The sequence below is a fragment of the Metarhizium album genome, assembly GCF_000804445.1.
Source record: "Metarhizium album ARSEF 1941 chromosome Unknown scaffold_7, whole genome shotgun sequence".
Classification (NCBI taxonomy): domain Eukaryota; kingdom Fungi; phylum Ascomycota; class Sordariomycetes; order Hypocreales; family Clavicipitaceae; genus Metarhizium; species Metarhizium album.
Genome location: NW_024467581.1, coordinates 218,692 through 233,421, shown reverse-complemented (window position 1 = coordinate 233,421; position 14,730 = coordinate 218,692). Strand labels below are relative to the sequence as shown.

Sequence of the window (14,730 nt, the reverse complement as noted above, 5' to 3'; positions counted from 1 at the left end):
ACCCTGCGACGCAACTGCGCTCCCATGCGACGAGCTTGCACATGTGGGCAGCCATTACTTCGTCGTGAGACACACATGCTTCAGAGCCTGGCTCAGTAGTTCAGAGTTAGCCACAAGTTCAGAGTTGGCCACAGGAGACAGACACATCGTCCCCATTTGCTCAGGATGTATCACTTACCTCCTCGGCGCCATCTCTCCTGCTGGACTCAAAGCACACCAGCCTGCTCACAAGGTCTCTAAACTCCCCATCCACTGCAGGCAAAATATCAGCCCAGTCACGTTGTGGAAATACGGTCCAAAGCTCAAACGGTGTGACCTTGAACCCTTTTGCTTCTGGCCACGTGTCTGGCGTCGGAGTGCCCATTGTCTTGAAAATGCTCAGTATAAGACCGAGCTGATTCCCGTCTTCGTGCGCAGGACGCGATTCAAATGGCGGTACCGGCGGCGTCGAAACAACCTCTGCAAGCATGACGCCCAAGGCCCACATATCGACGGACGTGCCGTAGCCCTTATTCCCGAACAGTACCTCTGGAGCGCGATACGCTCCCGTCCCAATGTCGAGGATCTTGTCATCTTGTGGTTCGGTATAGCTAGATAGTCGGGGATGCCAGGCAGTCCCAAAATCAGATATACATGATGGTCCAGAAGGGGACTGTAAGAGTATGGCTGAGGGCTTGATATCTCTGTGGATAATGGCATGTCTGTGTATGAATGCTAGCCCGCTGATAATATCCCTAAATATGGACCTTGTGTGATGAAGTGGTATCGACCCGGAAGAGATGACATGACCTAGCGTCATGGGAATGTAAGGGAAAACTAGAACAAAGCGTTGCTCACGGTCCCGAAATGTCTCTGTAAGGTTGATGATCTGTTCGGCTGAAGGGATTAGAGAATGGAGTTCTTGGAGAATCGCCGCTTCTCTCTTTGGGTCATGCGGCTCGATATTGTGCTGGACAATAACTTTCAGGACATGTTTGTCCGACCGATATACTTCAGACGTGACCCCATCTGCAATGAGGGTGCAATTATTGTATTTGCCGATACGGATGCCTGTTTCTGAGGCTGGCGGGTCAGTATCTGCGGGATTGCGAGAGGCTGCTTTGACCATTGCATTGTATTCATCCTGAAATCGTCAGCCATGGCGATATGAGACGGAAACACCGTAGAACAGTACCCTCGAGGATGAGTATTGATAGGCATCTTGCTCGATGGCGATGACGTCGCTGAATTTATCAGGCGGTAATGTCTCCTGGCTATGAAGGCAGGGCAAAGAAAGAGAAAAAGAAAAATAAGTGAGCGGCCTAGAGAACAATTGCACCAGCTATACTTACAGGCTCCTTATTGTTTCGTATCGGTCAAGAGCCGAGAGTGAAGATTTCCAGTCTACCATGCTGGAGCGCAAGGCTTGTACATGGTGGCCATGAATGCGAAAAAGGACTCGACGTTGTCACCCGACGTCGAGCATCAAACAGTTAACGGTGTGGAGCTTGACATCACATACCCGCCTATCGGCAAGGACTGCTTTGCTTCTTGGGTGAATGTCCCCCGCAATGCACATACATAGGTACACACAGTACTAATTGATCTAAAGCCGGACTACATACTCCGTACATCATGTGTAAAATGAAAAATCATCATCAAGAATTTTTTGACGGACATGGGGGCAATGTACAGGGTAAGCTGTCAACTGCAAAGCTCAACCAAGCAGCAGCCAAATGGAAAAGTGGGGCGGCGGGTAAAAGGCCAAGAGAACGATCCGTGAGTGTCAGTCAGTCAGTGAAGGGGAATGGGGATGGGAATGGTGTGGCTGGAATAGAGACAACAGCAAGAAGACGAGACTTTGTGGCAGACGGGAGGACGGAACCTAGTGTAAGAGACCGGGGAAAAAAAGAGACGAGAGGAAAGAGGTACGCGCTGCACGATGCACACATGACTAAATGTTTCGACCTCGTAGGAAGTCCTCCGTGCCGAGCGCTCCGTACAGAGTCTCTCATCAAACGCGCTTCCACGGCCCAAAGCTACTCCAAAAGCCCGACTGCGCCAAAGGCAATCTTCGATTGGATGGGACGCTGCTATTCTTGCACCCTCCAGCCTGATTGAGAGCAATTACTCCGTCAATGCAAATTGATTGATTCATGAATGACAAACCCCTGCCGTTATGCAGCAACTGCCAGCTGGTTGAGTCAAGACTCAAGACACCCCAGCCGCGCGTCGACCGACTTCCTGTTTGGTCGAGCCAGCCGCTGGTACATTCCCCAGTCTTGGTGCGCCATTCAAATTTCCCCATGACTGTACGGAGCATCCGTGCCCGTGTCCATGGTCCATGTCGTCCATGTCCGCGTCCATATCATCACCAACCTCATCTCATCATTGCCTCGTCGTTTGGTAATTGCTGACGAGCCACTCCATCTCCCTCCACGTGCCGCCATGCACCCGCTCCCCTCGTTGCCCTCGTCTTATCGTTAGCATCTGTGTTTTGCCCTCGTCTTGAATTGTTCCATCAACACCGACTACACCGCCGCCCACCATGGAGGACTTGGCGAGGTCCGACTATCCCGCCATGCTGGTGAGTACTGCACTTCTTGCCCTTGTGCCTACGTACAAACTTTCTACTCTGGACACTGGGCAATTGAGTCTCCCTCAAAATGCTGACTGCTGCTATTTTGTCCGGGTCCGTCAGGCCAACCTACAGCCTGGCCAGGCGGTTCAGACATTCAACGATCGGGTCAAGCGCATCAACAAGCTCAATCTCGAAATTGCCGACTGGCTCCAGGTACGCACAAACGATGACACACCAACGTCCAGGTCCAACAGCTTCGTCCGACTAGCCTGGAGTTTATCGTCTCCGGCATGCGCCTTGCCGATGCTTTGATGCTTTACCTGGCTAACATTTCCCACCCGCTGCCCGTCAACTAGGAACGCCGTCGAGTCGAAGAGCAATATGTCATAGGCCTGCGAAGGCTCGCACAGAGCAGAACCCCAAATTCACAATCCGAGCTCGGGTATGTCATCGCCTTTTCTCGCTGGCCACAACAGCGGACCCTGCCCTAGCACCTCGCCCTGTCGCGATCGCGACACCCTCTCAAAGCCTGCCTTACACTGCTAACCCAGCTCTGTTCAGTGTCTTTCGAGTCCCCTGGACCCGAATTGCCGATGCCATTGAGCGCATTGCCCAGTCACACCACGTCTTCGCCGAAAGGCTTGAGAGCGATGTCGAGCACCCATTGCGCTTGTACCAGCAGCGACGAGACTACCAGAATATGTACAACATTTCTAGCAACTTGACGACAATGGCAAGAGACCTCGAAGGTGCCCAAGACAAGGCGGATAAGATAAATAAGAAGGGCGCCAAGGCCAGCAGCCTCAAGGTGGATGAGGCTTCGGCAAAGCTGGAATCAGCTGTGCAGCAATGGGAATCCCAAGCGCCGTTTATATTTGAGTCTTTACAGGCCGTCGACGAAACCCGCGTGAACCATCTCCGAGATGTCCTAACCCAGTATCAAACTCACGAGACAGACCAAGCTCAGAGGCTTCAAGACATTGCCGCCCAGACACTTGCCGTTGTGTTGGAGATTAATACAGAAAAGGAAATCAAAGATTTTGTGGCATGCACAGTCGCCGGCAGGCTTCCTGCCCCAACGAGGACATCTACCCGTCGTTCCTCAATGGTCGGACGGCAGCCTTCCCTGGAACAGCCTCCTCCCGTACCACATTCCGACACGATGAACTCCCTAGTATCAGCAGCAATCAACCCTCCTCCAACTAGGGGGTCTATTTCACAGCAATCTCATCACGAGGGTGACGTCGTTGAGCAGCTCCCCGCAGACCAGCCCAAAGGTACTTCACGCATTTGGTATGCTGGCTATTGATTTCGCCCATGTACTGACCATTTTTGAAAGAATCGAAACTTCGTAGACTAGGAACCTTGTTTGGTGGGCGACGTCGACAAAGTGTTCACGGTGGCTTTGGGGGCCTGTCACCTGGCAAACCTGGCGGCATCACATTTGGTCGTCTTGGGAGCAGCCACGGACGGGGTGTCTCTCCTCGCACATCTTCAACCAACCTGCACGAGTCAGGTCGTCTAGCCTCTCTAGCTGAAACCCCAGATACCCCTACGGCATCGACCCATGACGGATCCGTTAACGATCGAAACCGGCCACATGAAGCTACCAACGGCGTACACCCAAAGGACAGACCAAAAGCTACAGGTGTGAATGGAACAAAGTCAAGTGGCAGTTTTGATGTGCCTCCACTTCCCGGATCACCCCCGACTCGGCATATCGAGAAGACTGGCGTCCTGACCAAGGACGAAGAGGGCTTCACTGTCCGAGAGCCGATGAACGATCCCATTTCTGAAGCTCAGAGAGAAGCAGCTGGCGAAGAGGCCGATCAGCTATTTAAGTTGAATATCCAAAACAAACCCATCGACGAGGAAGACCCCGAGGCCAAAAAGGCGGCCCTGTCAAGCGTTGCGAATACACTGAAGTTGGGGCCAGCGACTCGGAGGACTAGCACCATACGAGGGCGACGAGATGTTAGAAACACTGTATTTGTACCGCCTCCCGGAGCAACTCAGGCCGAGTCTTTTCTGCCTACAATTTCCGCTTCTCCGCCGTTACCAGGCAGCGCATCGTTTATGCGATCTCACGCTGTGACCGCTTTGGCTTCAGAATCCAGTATCGCTGGCACTTCAGACAGCCAATCTATTCGTTCTGGACATTCTTTGGGCAGCTTGGTTCATGCCAAGCATCCAGAGCTTACTGGACCGGGCCTCCAGAGCTCTATAATAGAAACTGTTTCTGCTATTTTCGAGGGCGGCGTCGTGAAGAGTGCTAGCGTTACTGGTGAGCTAGCGTTTGTCAATAATAATGCCGATATTTCCTCTGAAAAGAGTGTGTTGCTTTCCACTCCCCTGACTACGCCGGATAAGCCAGCTAACTAGGCACAGCTCATGAAACTATTCGATTAAACAACTTCCCCAGACTTGAACGCATCGGGCCAAACCGCATCTTTGTTCAAAATGCTTCACTAGATCAGCCGGACCAATTTGCTCTCGATCTTTCGCACCTTGCCAAGACATCTATTGCGTTCTCATACAAGGTCTTTTCTGACGACTCTGGCTTATCGGGCCTAGGGAAGCATTGCCCATTGCTGCTGACGCCAGTGTGGAAGCCGCAAGAGGATAAGTTGGGTTTGTTGCTGCAGTATCAGCTCAACCCAACGAGCTACTTCACCACGCCAATCACGCTGCATAATGTCGTCTTTGTGGCCAGATATGAGGGCAAAGCTACGGCTGCTCAAACTAAACCCAGTGGCACACACCTCAAGGATAAGCACCTGGTGTACTGGAGACTGGGTGACGTTACTTTGACTGGGGACTTGCAAAAGATTGTGTGCCGGGTTGTCGGAGCAGACGGCATCTGCCCGACCCCGGGGCACGTAGAAGCCCGGTGGGAGTACACGGCAGCGGGGGGTGCGTCGTTTGGCAGCGGCATATCGGGGTCAAGGCTCGCAGACAAGGGCAAGGGCAAGGAGCTCGCCGACGATGATCCTTTCGCAGACACGGGGTCGGCAACTAGTCAGACATGGCTGGATGTCCCTGTGACTCGGAAGCTCGTAAGCGGAAAATACGAAGGCAGATGAAACGGAGTGGGCTGGCGGACCGTGAGATTTGTACATGGCAGAATGTGGGCAAGTGAGCAATGTGTAATTTGAAAAAAGTGTAGCGGTGCTTCATCATGGCGGAATGACTTTTCTTTTTTCTTCGATATCAATCCAGCTTCTTGTTACTATTCTGCTACGTACGCCGTTTTCTTCGTCTCGTATGTCCGGGCGGTCAATGGCACGGGGTGATGCCGAACCCGGATGTAAGCTTTGCGGTGTAGGATATTTCTATGCTGGTGGTGGACTGGGCCGCATGCAATACTGCGCTCCACGTCTTTGTATACGGCAAACGAACTTGTTCATGCATGAGTTGGGCAAAGAGGTGACATCGACCGGGAAGAGCAGTCTCCGTATGAAATGGAAGCCCAGCATGAAAGACAGCAGCGACAATCACCAGTGACGCGAGTACATTGCAGAGGCCGCGAAAACAGTCAACAGAATGCGTCGTCAGCTTCGTCCATGAACCACGGCAGCCTCTGAGCAGAGGCTCGGCATGGGCTGAGCAGTCTATCACGCACACTGCTCAAGTCTATCGTCTTCCACGTCTGCCTGAAAGAACTAGTAGCGCCCGTATTGACCCCAACTCCGTAGGAATCGCACACGTACCGCCCGTCTATGCGGCCATGCCGCGGTAATGCACATGAATCCCATGCCACAAAGGGAAAAAAAAAGTTGTAATGCTGACATGACGCTGCCATCCTGTCTTTTGCTACCCTCCTTTTCCATCTTTTTCGTTGTCGCGCCCGCCCGCTCGCTTTACGGATTCCTTTTGTTGGGCCTTTCCCTTTCTCCATTTGGAAAACTTCTCTCCCAAATAACGCCATGTCTTGGACCACCCACCCATGATGACGCCCTTCATGGATTGTGTGGTGCTGGGCCAGTTGACGGTTTGTTTGATCACTCGACTTACGATTTGGCGGAGCTCCTGGGGGTCGTCGGATACAATGCGCTTTTCGAACTCGCCACCGCGTCGGCGCTTGATGGATGTGCTTTCATCATCGGCCGTCGCGGCCATCATCTGAATGTACTCATCGCGAGGAATGGAGAACTTCTTCTGATACTGGAAGTACAGCCTTGCTCGGAAGTTCTTGGGCAGCCGGCGGACCATGTTCCCTCGCTTGACGGGGTCCATGTCTTGCTGGAGTACGCTGTCCGCCGTGGGGTCTAGCACCCAGTCCTCGTCATCTAGGCGGCAGGCAGCTGTGAAGTCTACGTTGGGAAGAGTTTTGATGAGTGGCGCGTAGAGCCGCCGGAAGTGTACGACGTTATTGTTGACGATGTTGGCGACCTTGCTCTTGTTCTCGGTGGGCAAGGCCATGCGTGGGTCGCCCATGTAGCTCAGACCAGCAATGGTGCTATAGAGGTCGGTTTCAGTGAACTGGGGAGGAAGAATAAGCAGGGCGGTGCGGACCGCAGCTATCAAGTTGTGCTGGTTGGCGAGCCGGACCTGGGGGTGGTCGCGGAGGATCTTGACCGGCTTTTGCAGCCGGCCTGCGAGGTACAGGTTGTCCCAAGTTGACAGGTCCTTGACCAGATTGTCTATGCTGGTAACGCCGTACTTGATCAACATACCGTTTACTTCAACATATGGGTTAAAGTATACGCCTGCGCCCCAGTTTTGAACTCTCGACACCAGACCGGACCCGAGGGAGGCAATTCCCGAGTAGTGGCCGCGGTGTTGTCGGATATTTATTGAGTGCCAGTGCTGGGTATGGCTGACGCCAAAGATGAAGTCAACCATCTTTGGCGACCCCTTCTGTGCCTTGACTAATGCCTCCGGTGGCTTTGGGTGGACGGCTCGAAACTCTGCCTCGGTAATGCTGCGGCTGATGTCTTCTTGGGAGAAGACGCCAGACCCATACGCAAAACAGTACACAATGGGGGCGTTGAATTGCCGTAGCATTATCCGTAATGCTTCTTTGAGTTCGTAATTGATGATCATGTGCTGGTTGACACCGAATAACCGGTGGGGAAGATCCTCGAAGGACTTGATTGCAAAGTCGACGGAGTCCTCCCAATCATCGCCGTAGAGGTTGAATCTACCCCCGGCAGACTCCTTCTTCTTTGGTAGACTAGGACTGGTTGCGCTCGATTGCGTTGAAGGTGTCGATTTCGTGCTGGCGGAGGAAGCGGGCGACTCGGTCGTTGAATCTGAATACCATCTTGGCTGCACCGGCCTCATTCGCCGACAGGGACGCACCGAAGCTCGAGACAGGACCGTTGGCGAGGAAATGAGGCGGGTAGAACGCAGCGGGATAGAGGGGACCAATCGACTGGATGCCGCCGCGGCCTACACGGTCCAAGGTTGGGTTAGCCAGATACCACGGTCACTCGAAGTGATGTTTTGGAGATGGTTGCGCTACCGTTAGGCCGAGCTCAACGACCACCATTGCCGCGATGGTTTTCAAGATTTAAGGACACTGGCCCTGGGAATATCCCAATTTGCCCGGATGGGGCCAAAGGAAACTCGGCCACGAAAATGGCATCACCTGGTCGAGACGCGGATCGAACCACGGTACGTAGTCGAGCGTTGGGAACGGCGGCAGACTGTATGAGCCACGTGCAGGTCAGGGTCGCAAAGGACCGGCACCGCGTTGCCCGATGATTGCAACTTTCCGTGAAGAGGCTCTGGTCTCTTGTTTGTGTCTCACAGCTCCCAAGATGCGGGATGAAACCATGTTCAAGCGTCCTAGCTTGCGCAATCTCCAAGGGAGCTGCATTGCAAAGTGGGTCAGAGGAGGAAGACAACTATCCTATCAGAACTTGGGTTTCTCCCCGCGGATTACGTCACGGACCAGTAAGGGCCGGGTTTGCCAAATTAATTCTTAGTCCTATTACACGATACAAGAGTCAAACATTGGAGGTTACTATATCTAAAAGTCCCTGTCTTTCAAGTGGCAAGTGGCTGCGGTAAGGGGCTCGCTCGGAGGTGAATAGCCAGCTGCTATCCTTGTCTATGCCAGACCGAAAAAGTATTAACTAACAAACCTAGATATAGCAACCGTGGAGGTGGTAATTAAATTTGCGACGGCAATTAGGAGACATGTGAAAGAATTTGATGATTATCAGATAAAAGAGCTTACATAAAATTTACACCCACCGAAAACAAAGAATCTCGAACTAATCTACTGTGTCGCACTGTTACACGACGGTTAGTGGTACAAGAGTGTTAGAGACCTAACGCCCGTCCGAGTAATTAAGGGCATGTAGAGCGCGTTTAACTTTAATTTACTTTAATACACTAGTGCAGCAGCTACTAAATTAGCTATAAGGTAGCAGCTAGCAACTATATATATATAAAGAAGGGGGAGTTTATGCTAAGAAGAAAAGGTTTAGAGATTAATATAGTTATTCTTACTAATCTAGCTATTTATAAAGTTATAGTAAGTACTTTATATAATTCTTTTTATTTATTTTACTAAAAACTCTAATTTTAATAACTTAATTTTTCTTCTTTATAAAGTAGTAAACTATTTATTTAAATTAATAGAAATACTTTATATAATATATTTAACTTAATTAAACTTTATACTTAAAATAGAAACTAATAGTAACTTTACTATACTTTCTTTAAGAGCTTTATTTATTAAGAAAAAACTACTAACTTTTACTATAAACTTTACTACTATAAATAAAATATAAAGTAATAAAAAAGCTATACTAAATAATAGCTTTAAGTATACTATAAAGAAGCTATATATTACTTAGAAGTATAACTAGCTTATAAAAATAATAAAGAAGCTTAACTAAGCTAAATAAAAAGATATTAATAAAAATACTTAATTATTCTAGCTAGCTTTTATAAGCTTTAATTATACTACTTACTAGCTATACTTTAGTATAATAAAAGTATAAATTTAAATACTAATTTATAAAGGTAAATTATATAAAAGTCTTTAAACTTATTTAGTAGATTTATATATAGCTTTTACTATAAACTACTTTTACTTGATTACTAATATTAATAAAGTAGTTTATACTAATAGCTACTTTACTAATAATATAAAGTAATAATAAATATACTATATAGTTAATAATAGCTTTATTAATTTCTAGAAGTATACTTAAACTAGATTTATAAAATAGCTTAAATTTAGAACTATAAATAAAAATATATACTACTTAGAAGCTATATAAATACTAATAAGTTTTTACTAAAGCTAAAGCTAATTATTTTAAGTATTTAAAAAAGTATAAAGTAAGTATAAAGCTAAACTTTTAGATAAGCTACTAAAAAGGCTTACTATTTATATATTTATAAATAGCTTTTAACTTACTATAAAAAAGCAGCTACTTAGCTAGAAGTTCTCTAGAAATTAAAGCTACTTAGAAGGCTAAGAAAAAAAAGCTAAAGTTGCTATTTTTAAGCTAGAAAGCTATTATAATATCTTTAGTAGTAATAGCTATAACTACTATATAAAGAAAAGAAATTAGTATAAACTTTTATTTAAAGAGAATAAAAATACTAGTAAATAGTAAGCTAATAGTAATAATACTAAGAGTTATAAAACTAGTAGAAATACTTTATATTTTAATAATATTATTTATTATAAATATAATATACTAAGTTATATTATATTAAAATACTTTAAGCTAAATTATAGTACTTATTAAAGTAATTAGTATACTATAAATAAGTATTAAGCTAGTAGTAACTTACTAGTAATTAATAGTAATACTACTTTAGTTTATAAAGTTTATACTTAGAAACTTAAAGTTACTATTAATAGAAAATATAATAACTCTTAAATAAAGATAAAAATACTTATATAATAAGTATACTATTAAGTAGCTATAAATATACTATTTAATATAAATATAAAGTATATATTTATTTCTTTTAAGTTACTATTTATAATAAATTAGTAGTATATAAAACTAAATAATAAAGTCTTTAAAGTAGTAGAAAGTATATAACTACTTTACTAAAGTATTTTTTAGAGAATTATAAGTATTATTAATAGTATAAATTACTTTTAATTCTACTAACTTTACTACTATATTATAAATACTAAAGAGAATATTTTTCTAGGAAAAAATTAAGTAGATAAATATAAGCTTATTATAATAAGTTAAAAGAAAAAATACTAAAAATACTTTATTACTTTTAACTACTTAAAGCTCTTTATAGAAAAGTAGTAAGCTTACTATAAAGTAAAGAAAGCTATAGTTATAGTTATTATTAACTAAATAAATAATTTAGTATAAATATAAACTTAAAATAAAGATATACTAAGTAGTAATATTACTAAAATTAAGCTACTAAGTATATACTAAGAGTATATTAATATATTTAATATTAAAGTAGCTATAACTTTTTTACTTCTTACTAGCTAAATATATACTATTAAACTAAAAGAAGAAAAGACTTTACTATAAAGCTTAATTTATAACTTAGCTAAAAAGAAGCTATAAGTTCTTTATAACTACTTAGTAAGTGCTTTTAAGTATAGCTAAATAAAATATTTAATAAGCTTAATAAACGCTTTAATTCTTTTTATACTTAAGAAAGAGAGCAAGCTCTAGCTATATATAAATTATAAAGACTTAAATTAAGTTATAAAGAAAAATAAAGTACTACTATTCTTAATAATAAAGATATTTAATAGACTTAAAAGTATAAAGATTTATATAAAAATAGACTTTAAAAATACTTACTACTAGCTATATATTTATAAAAGTAATAAGTAAAAAACAGCTTTTTATTATAAATATAGCTATTTTAAGTATTTAGTAATACTTTTTAAGCTAATTAATATACTAGCTACTTTTTAATAATATATTTATAATTTCTTAGGTAAATTAGTTAACTTTATTTATATTATTTATCTTAATAATATACTAATATATAGTAGTAACTTAGTAGTATATAAATAATATATTAAAGAGGTTTTAGCTAAACTATAAGTAGCTAAATTATATACTAACTTTTAAAAGTATAAATTTTCTATAACTACTATATTTTTTCTTAAGTTTATTATTACTAACTAAGAAATTAAAATAAAAGAAAAGTATATTAAAGTAATTATAAAGTAGCTACTACTTAGTAGTATTTTAAATATTTAGAGCTTTCTTAAATTTATAAAATCTTATAAATAATTTATTAAGAATTATAGTAAAATTATAGTACTACTTACTAATTTTATAAAAGAGAAAGCTATAAAGAAATTATAGCTACTTAGTAGTATTATTACTACTTTCTAGAAACTTAAGTAGTAATTTTAAAAAGCTTTAATTCTAGCTTATTTTAACTTAGAGGTACTTCTAAGAATAAAGATAAATATATTTAACTTTACTATTAGTATAATACTAGTATAATTATAGCTAGGTTGCTAGCACTTAATAGTCTACCTTTCTAGAAAGCTAAATAGTTCTAAACTATACTATATAACTCTTAATATAAAGCTACTAGCTATATAGAAAGCTTTCTATATATAAAGGCACTACTTAGCTTACTCTTAGTATTTAATTTATATTATTATAAATTACTTAAATTATAAATACTTAGTATTAAAGCTTAAGCTAACTAGTAGATAAGTTACTACTTTAAATAAGCTATATTTATTTAACTTTATTATTAAATATTAACTTAGTAAGCTTAATTCTATAGATAGCTTATCTAAAAGGTTTAATTACTATAAGAAAGGCATATTAGCAGTAGATACTGCCTACTATAAAAAACACCTATAAAAACAAGGGAAATAGCTATAATACATAAATTGCCTACAAGGAACGTTTGCATACATTTTGTATGCAAGGATTTAATATGCTTTACGCTTATATTTCTTTGCATATATAAATAAGGTTAAAAGAGGAATACTAGCTAGATGTTACGAACGTCACTAAACGCGGGAAGAACTAGGCCGCACTAGGGAAGGCACAGCTATAACAGGGGAGAACTAAGACGTTACGTGCTAGGTTACGTGATTATGAAGTAATCGATGAATTACCTATTAATTACTATAAGCTAAGTGATTGTTAGATTACTTATTAATTGCTATGAGTTAGGGATTAATAGATAGATAAATAATTAGGGTGATTATTAGTCTATAATAAAGAGGTAGACAAGTACTTAAGGAGGAGGTATTCTGCTGTAGTAGATAGTCTAGTTCTCTATTAATTAATTTAAGCAATAGTTTTACTATTAAGAGTTATACTCTTAACAGCTTTATTATTGTACTACTTATATTATTACTTAGTAATGCTTAACCTAACTTACTTCCTAAGAAACAGACTTACTGTAACTTAGAACTTAAGCTACTATTATATTTTAATTAATTCTATTTAGTAAGTTACCTTAACTATAAGTAGTAAATAACTTTAAAAAAATATTAATAACTAGTAGAAAAATAAATACCTCTAAGGAAATAATAAGAAACCTCTAAGGTAGAATTGCTAAATTAGAAAAGAAAAACTAATAGTATAGAGAATAATATAATAAATACTATAAATATATTAAAGAATAAAAAGAAGAACTTAAAACTATTTAATGTAATAATATACTAAAATTTCTAAAACCTAAATTCTATAATAGTTATAAGAGTAATATTAGGAACTTTTTTACTTAAGCCTAAGCTTACCTTTAAGTTAACAAAAAAGTCTACTAAACCTCTAAAGTATAGATTCTTTATATTAAAAACTTCTTAATAAGTAAAGCTATAAAATAGTAGAAGCTAACTTTATATATATATCTTAAGTATAGTGCTAAAGCTAGAGCAGAAGTTATATATATCTTCTCTAATTATAAAACCTTTAAAGAATAACTACTAGCAGCATTTAGAAATCTTAATAAGCATAAAGAAGCTATATAATAACTTACTTAACTTAAGCAGACTAGATCTACAGCTTATTACGCTAGGGAATTTAAATAAATTACAGCTAAGCTTAATTAGAATACTAAGCTAAAAATAGAAGTCTTTTATTAGGGACTTAAAGAAGAAGTAAAGAATAATATTTATTAAGAAGATTATCTAAATTTATTTAATAACTTTATTAAGATAGTTATTAAGGCAGACAACTATCTATATAAATAACGCTAAGAAAGAGGCAGTAGGAAATTTAAATTATATACTAGACTTAATAGAGCTAATATAAGCAAACTATGCTAAATATTAACTATATATAAATACTATACTAGACTTATAGAACTTAACTTTATATATAAAGAAAAGAGAAAGACTTATTATAACTATAGCAAAATTAAATACTTTGCTAATAAGTACTAAAGCTCTAAGAAGCTATAGAAGCTAATTTCTAAAGGCAGAAAGCTTTATGCTGCAAATTAAGAAAACTTACTTATATTAAATATTAGTATAGCAAGTAACAAAAGAAACTATATATTAGTAAATAATACTAGCTTAAATAAAGATTAGGAATTTAGAACTTAATTAGTACTTAATAACTTTTAGAAATACTAGACGCTATTACTAAAGAGTAAACCTTTGCTAGAACTAATTTAGAAAGAATAGACTTATCTAACTATAAGAGACAAACTTAAAGTTAAATATAGACTTCTTAACTAGACCTTCTGTTACAATAATAATTGCTATATATACCTTAGCAGCAAGCAAGGTAGTAAATAGTATTTAAAGAAACTAAAAAGACTAAAAAGAACTTTTATAATATAGCTAAAATTATAACAAACTAATTTAAAGATATTAAACAGCAAATTATACTATACTATAAATAATATATATACTATTTAAGCTATAGCTTTACAACTTAAGAAGGACAGAAACTATATAGTTGCAAGCAACTTGCTTAGCTTAAGTTTAATTAATATAAATAGTAAATTAAGTAATTACTAAGAAAGCTCTAATAAAACGCTAAAAGATAATTACTAATAATAGCGCCTTAAGAAATATACTATAGAATAATAAAAGGAGAGAAATAATAAATTAGAAAACAACAGCTATTATTGCAATTAAGACTAATTTCTTAATAAAGATTTAGTAAGTCTTTATATATTACAAATATTAGCAGTACTAAATACCTTATAGTTAATATAACTATAATAGAAAGAAAGATCTAGGCAATAATTAATAGTAGAGCTTAAGGAAATTTTAT

At 39.9% G+C, this 14,730-nt stretch overlaps 3 protein-coding genes across 3 annotated transcripts; 1 reads left to right on the top strand and 2 right to left on the bottom strand.

Annotated features, from left to right (window-relative positions):
* Positions 1-160: 160 nt before the first annotated feature.
* Positions 161-1,108, bottom strand: MAM_03537 (Protein kinase-like domain protein; the record flags this gene model as incomplete). The annotated part of the gene is made up of 1 exon (XM_040822336.1): positions 161-1,108. One exon carries the CDS (start codon positions 1,106-1,108, stop codon positions 161-163), a length of 948 nt encoding a protein of 315 aa, XP_040679479.1.
* Positions 1,109-2,527: 1,419 nt separating this feature from the next.
* On the top strand, positions 2,528-5,643 carry MAM_03536 (Fes/CIP4 domain-containing protein; the record flags this gene model as incomplete). Its single annotated transcript, XM_040822335.1, has 5 exons — positions 2,528-2,773; positions 2,917-3,002; positions 3,122-3,837; positions 3,921-4,892; positions 4,949-5,643. The coding sequence occupies 5 exons, from the start codon at positions 2,528-2,530 to the stop codon at positions 5,641-5,643; spliced, it is 2,715 nt and encodes a 904-aa protein (XP_040679478.1).
* Positions 5,644-6,373: 730 nt separating this feature from the next.
* MAM_03535 (MMP37-like protein) lies at positions 6,374-8,054 on the bottom strand (the record flags this gene model as incomplete). The annotated part of the gene is made up of 2 exons (XM_040822334.1): positions 6,374-7,954; positions 8,028-8,054. 2 exons carry the CDS (start codon positions 8,052-8,054, stop codon positions 6,374-6,376), a joined length of 1,608 nt encoding a protein of 535 aa, XP_040679477.1.
* Between the last annotated feature and the right edge of the window lie 6,676 nt (positions 8,055-14,730).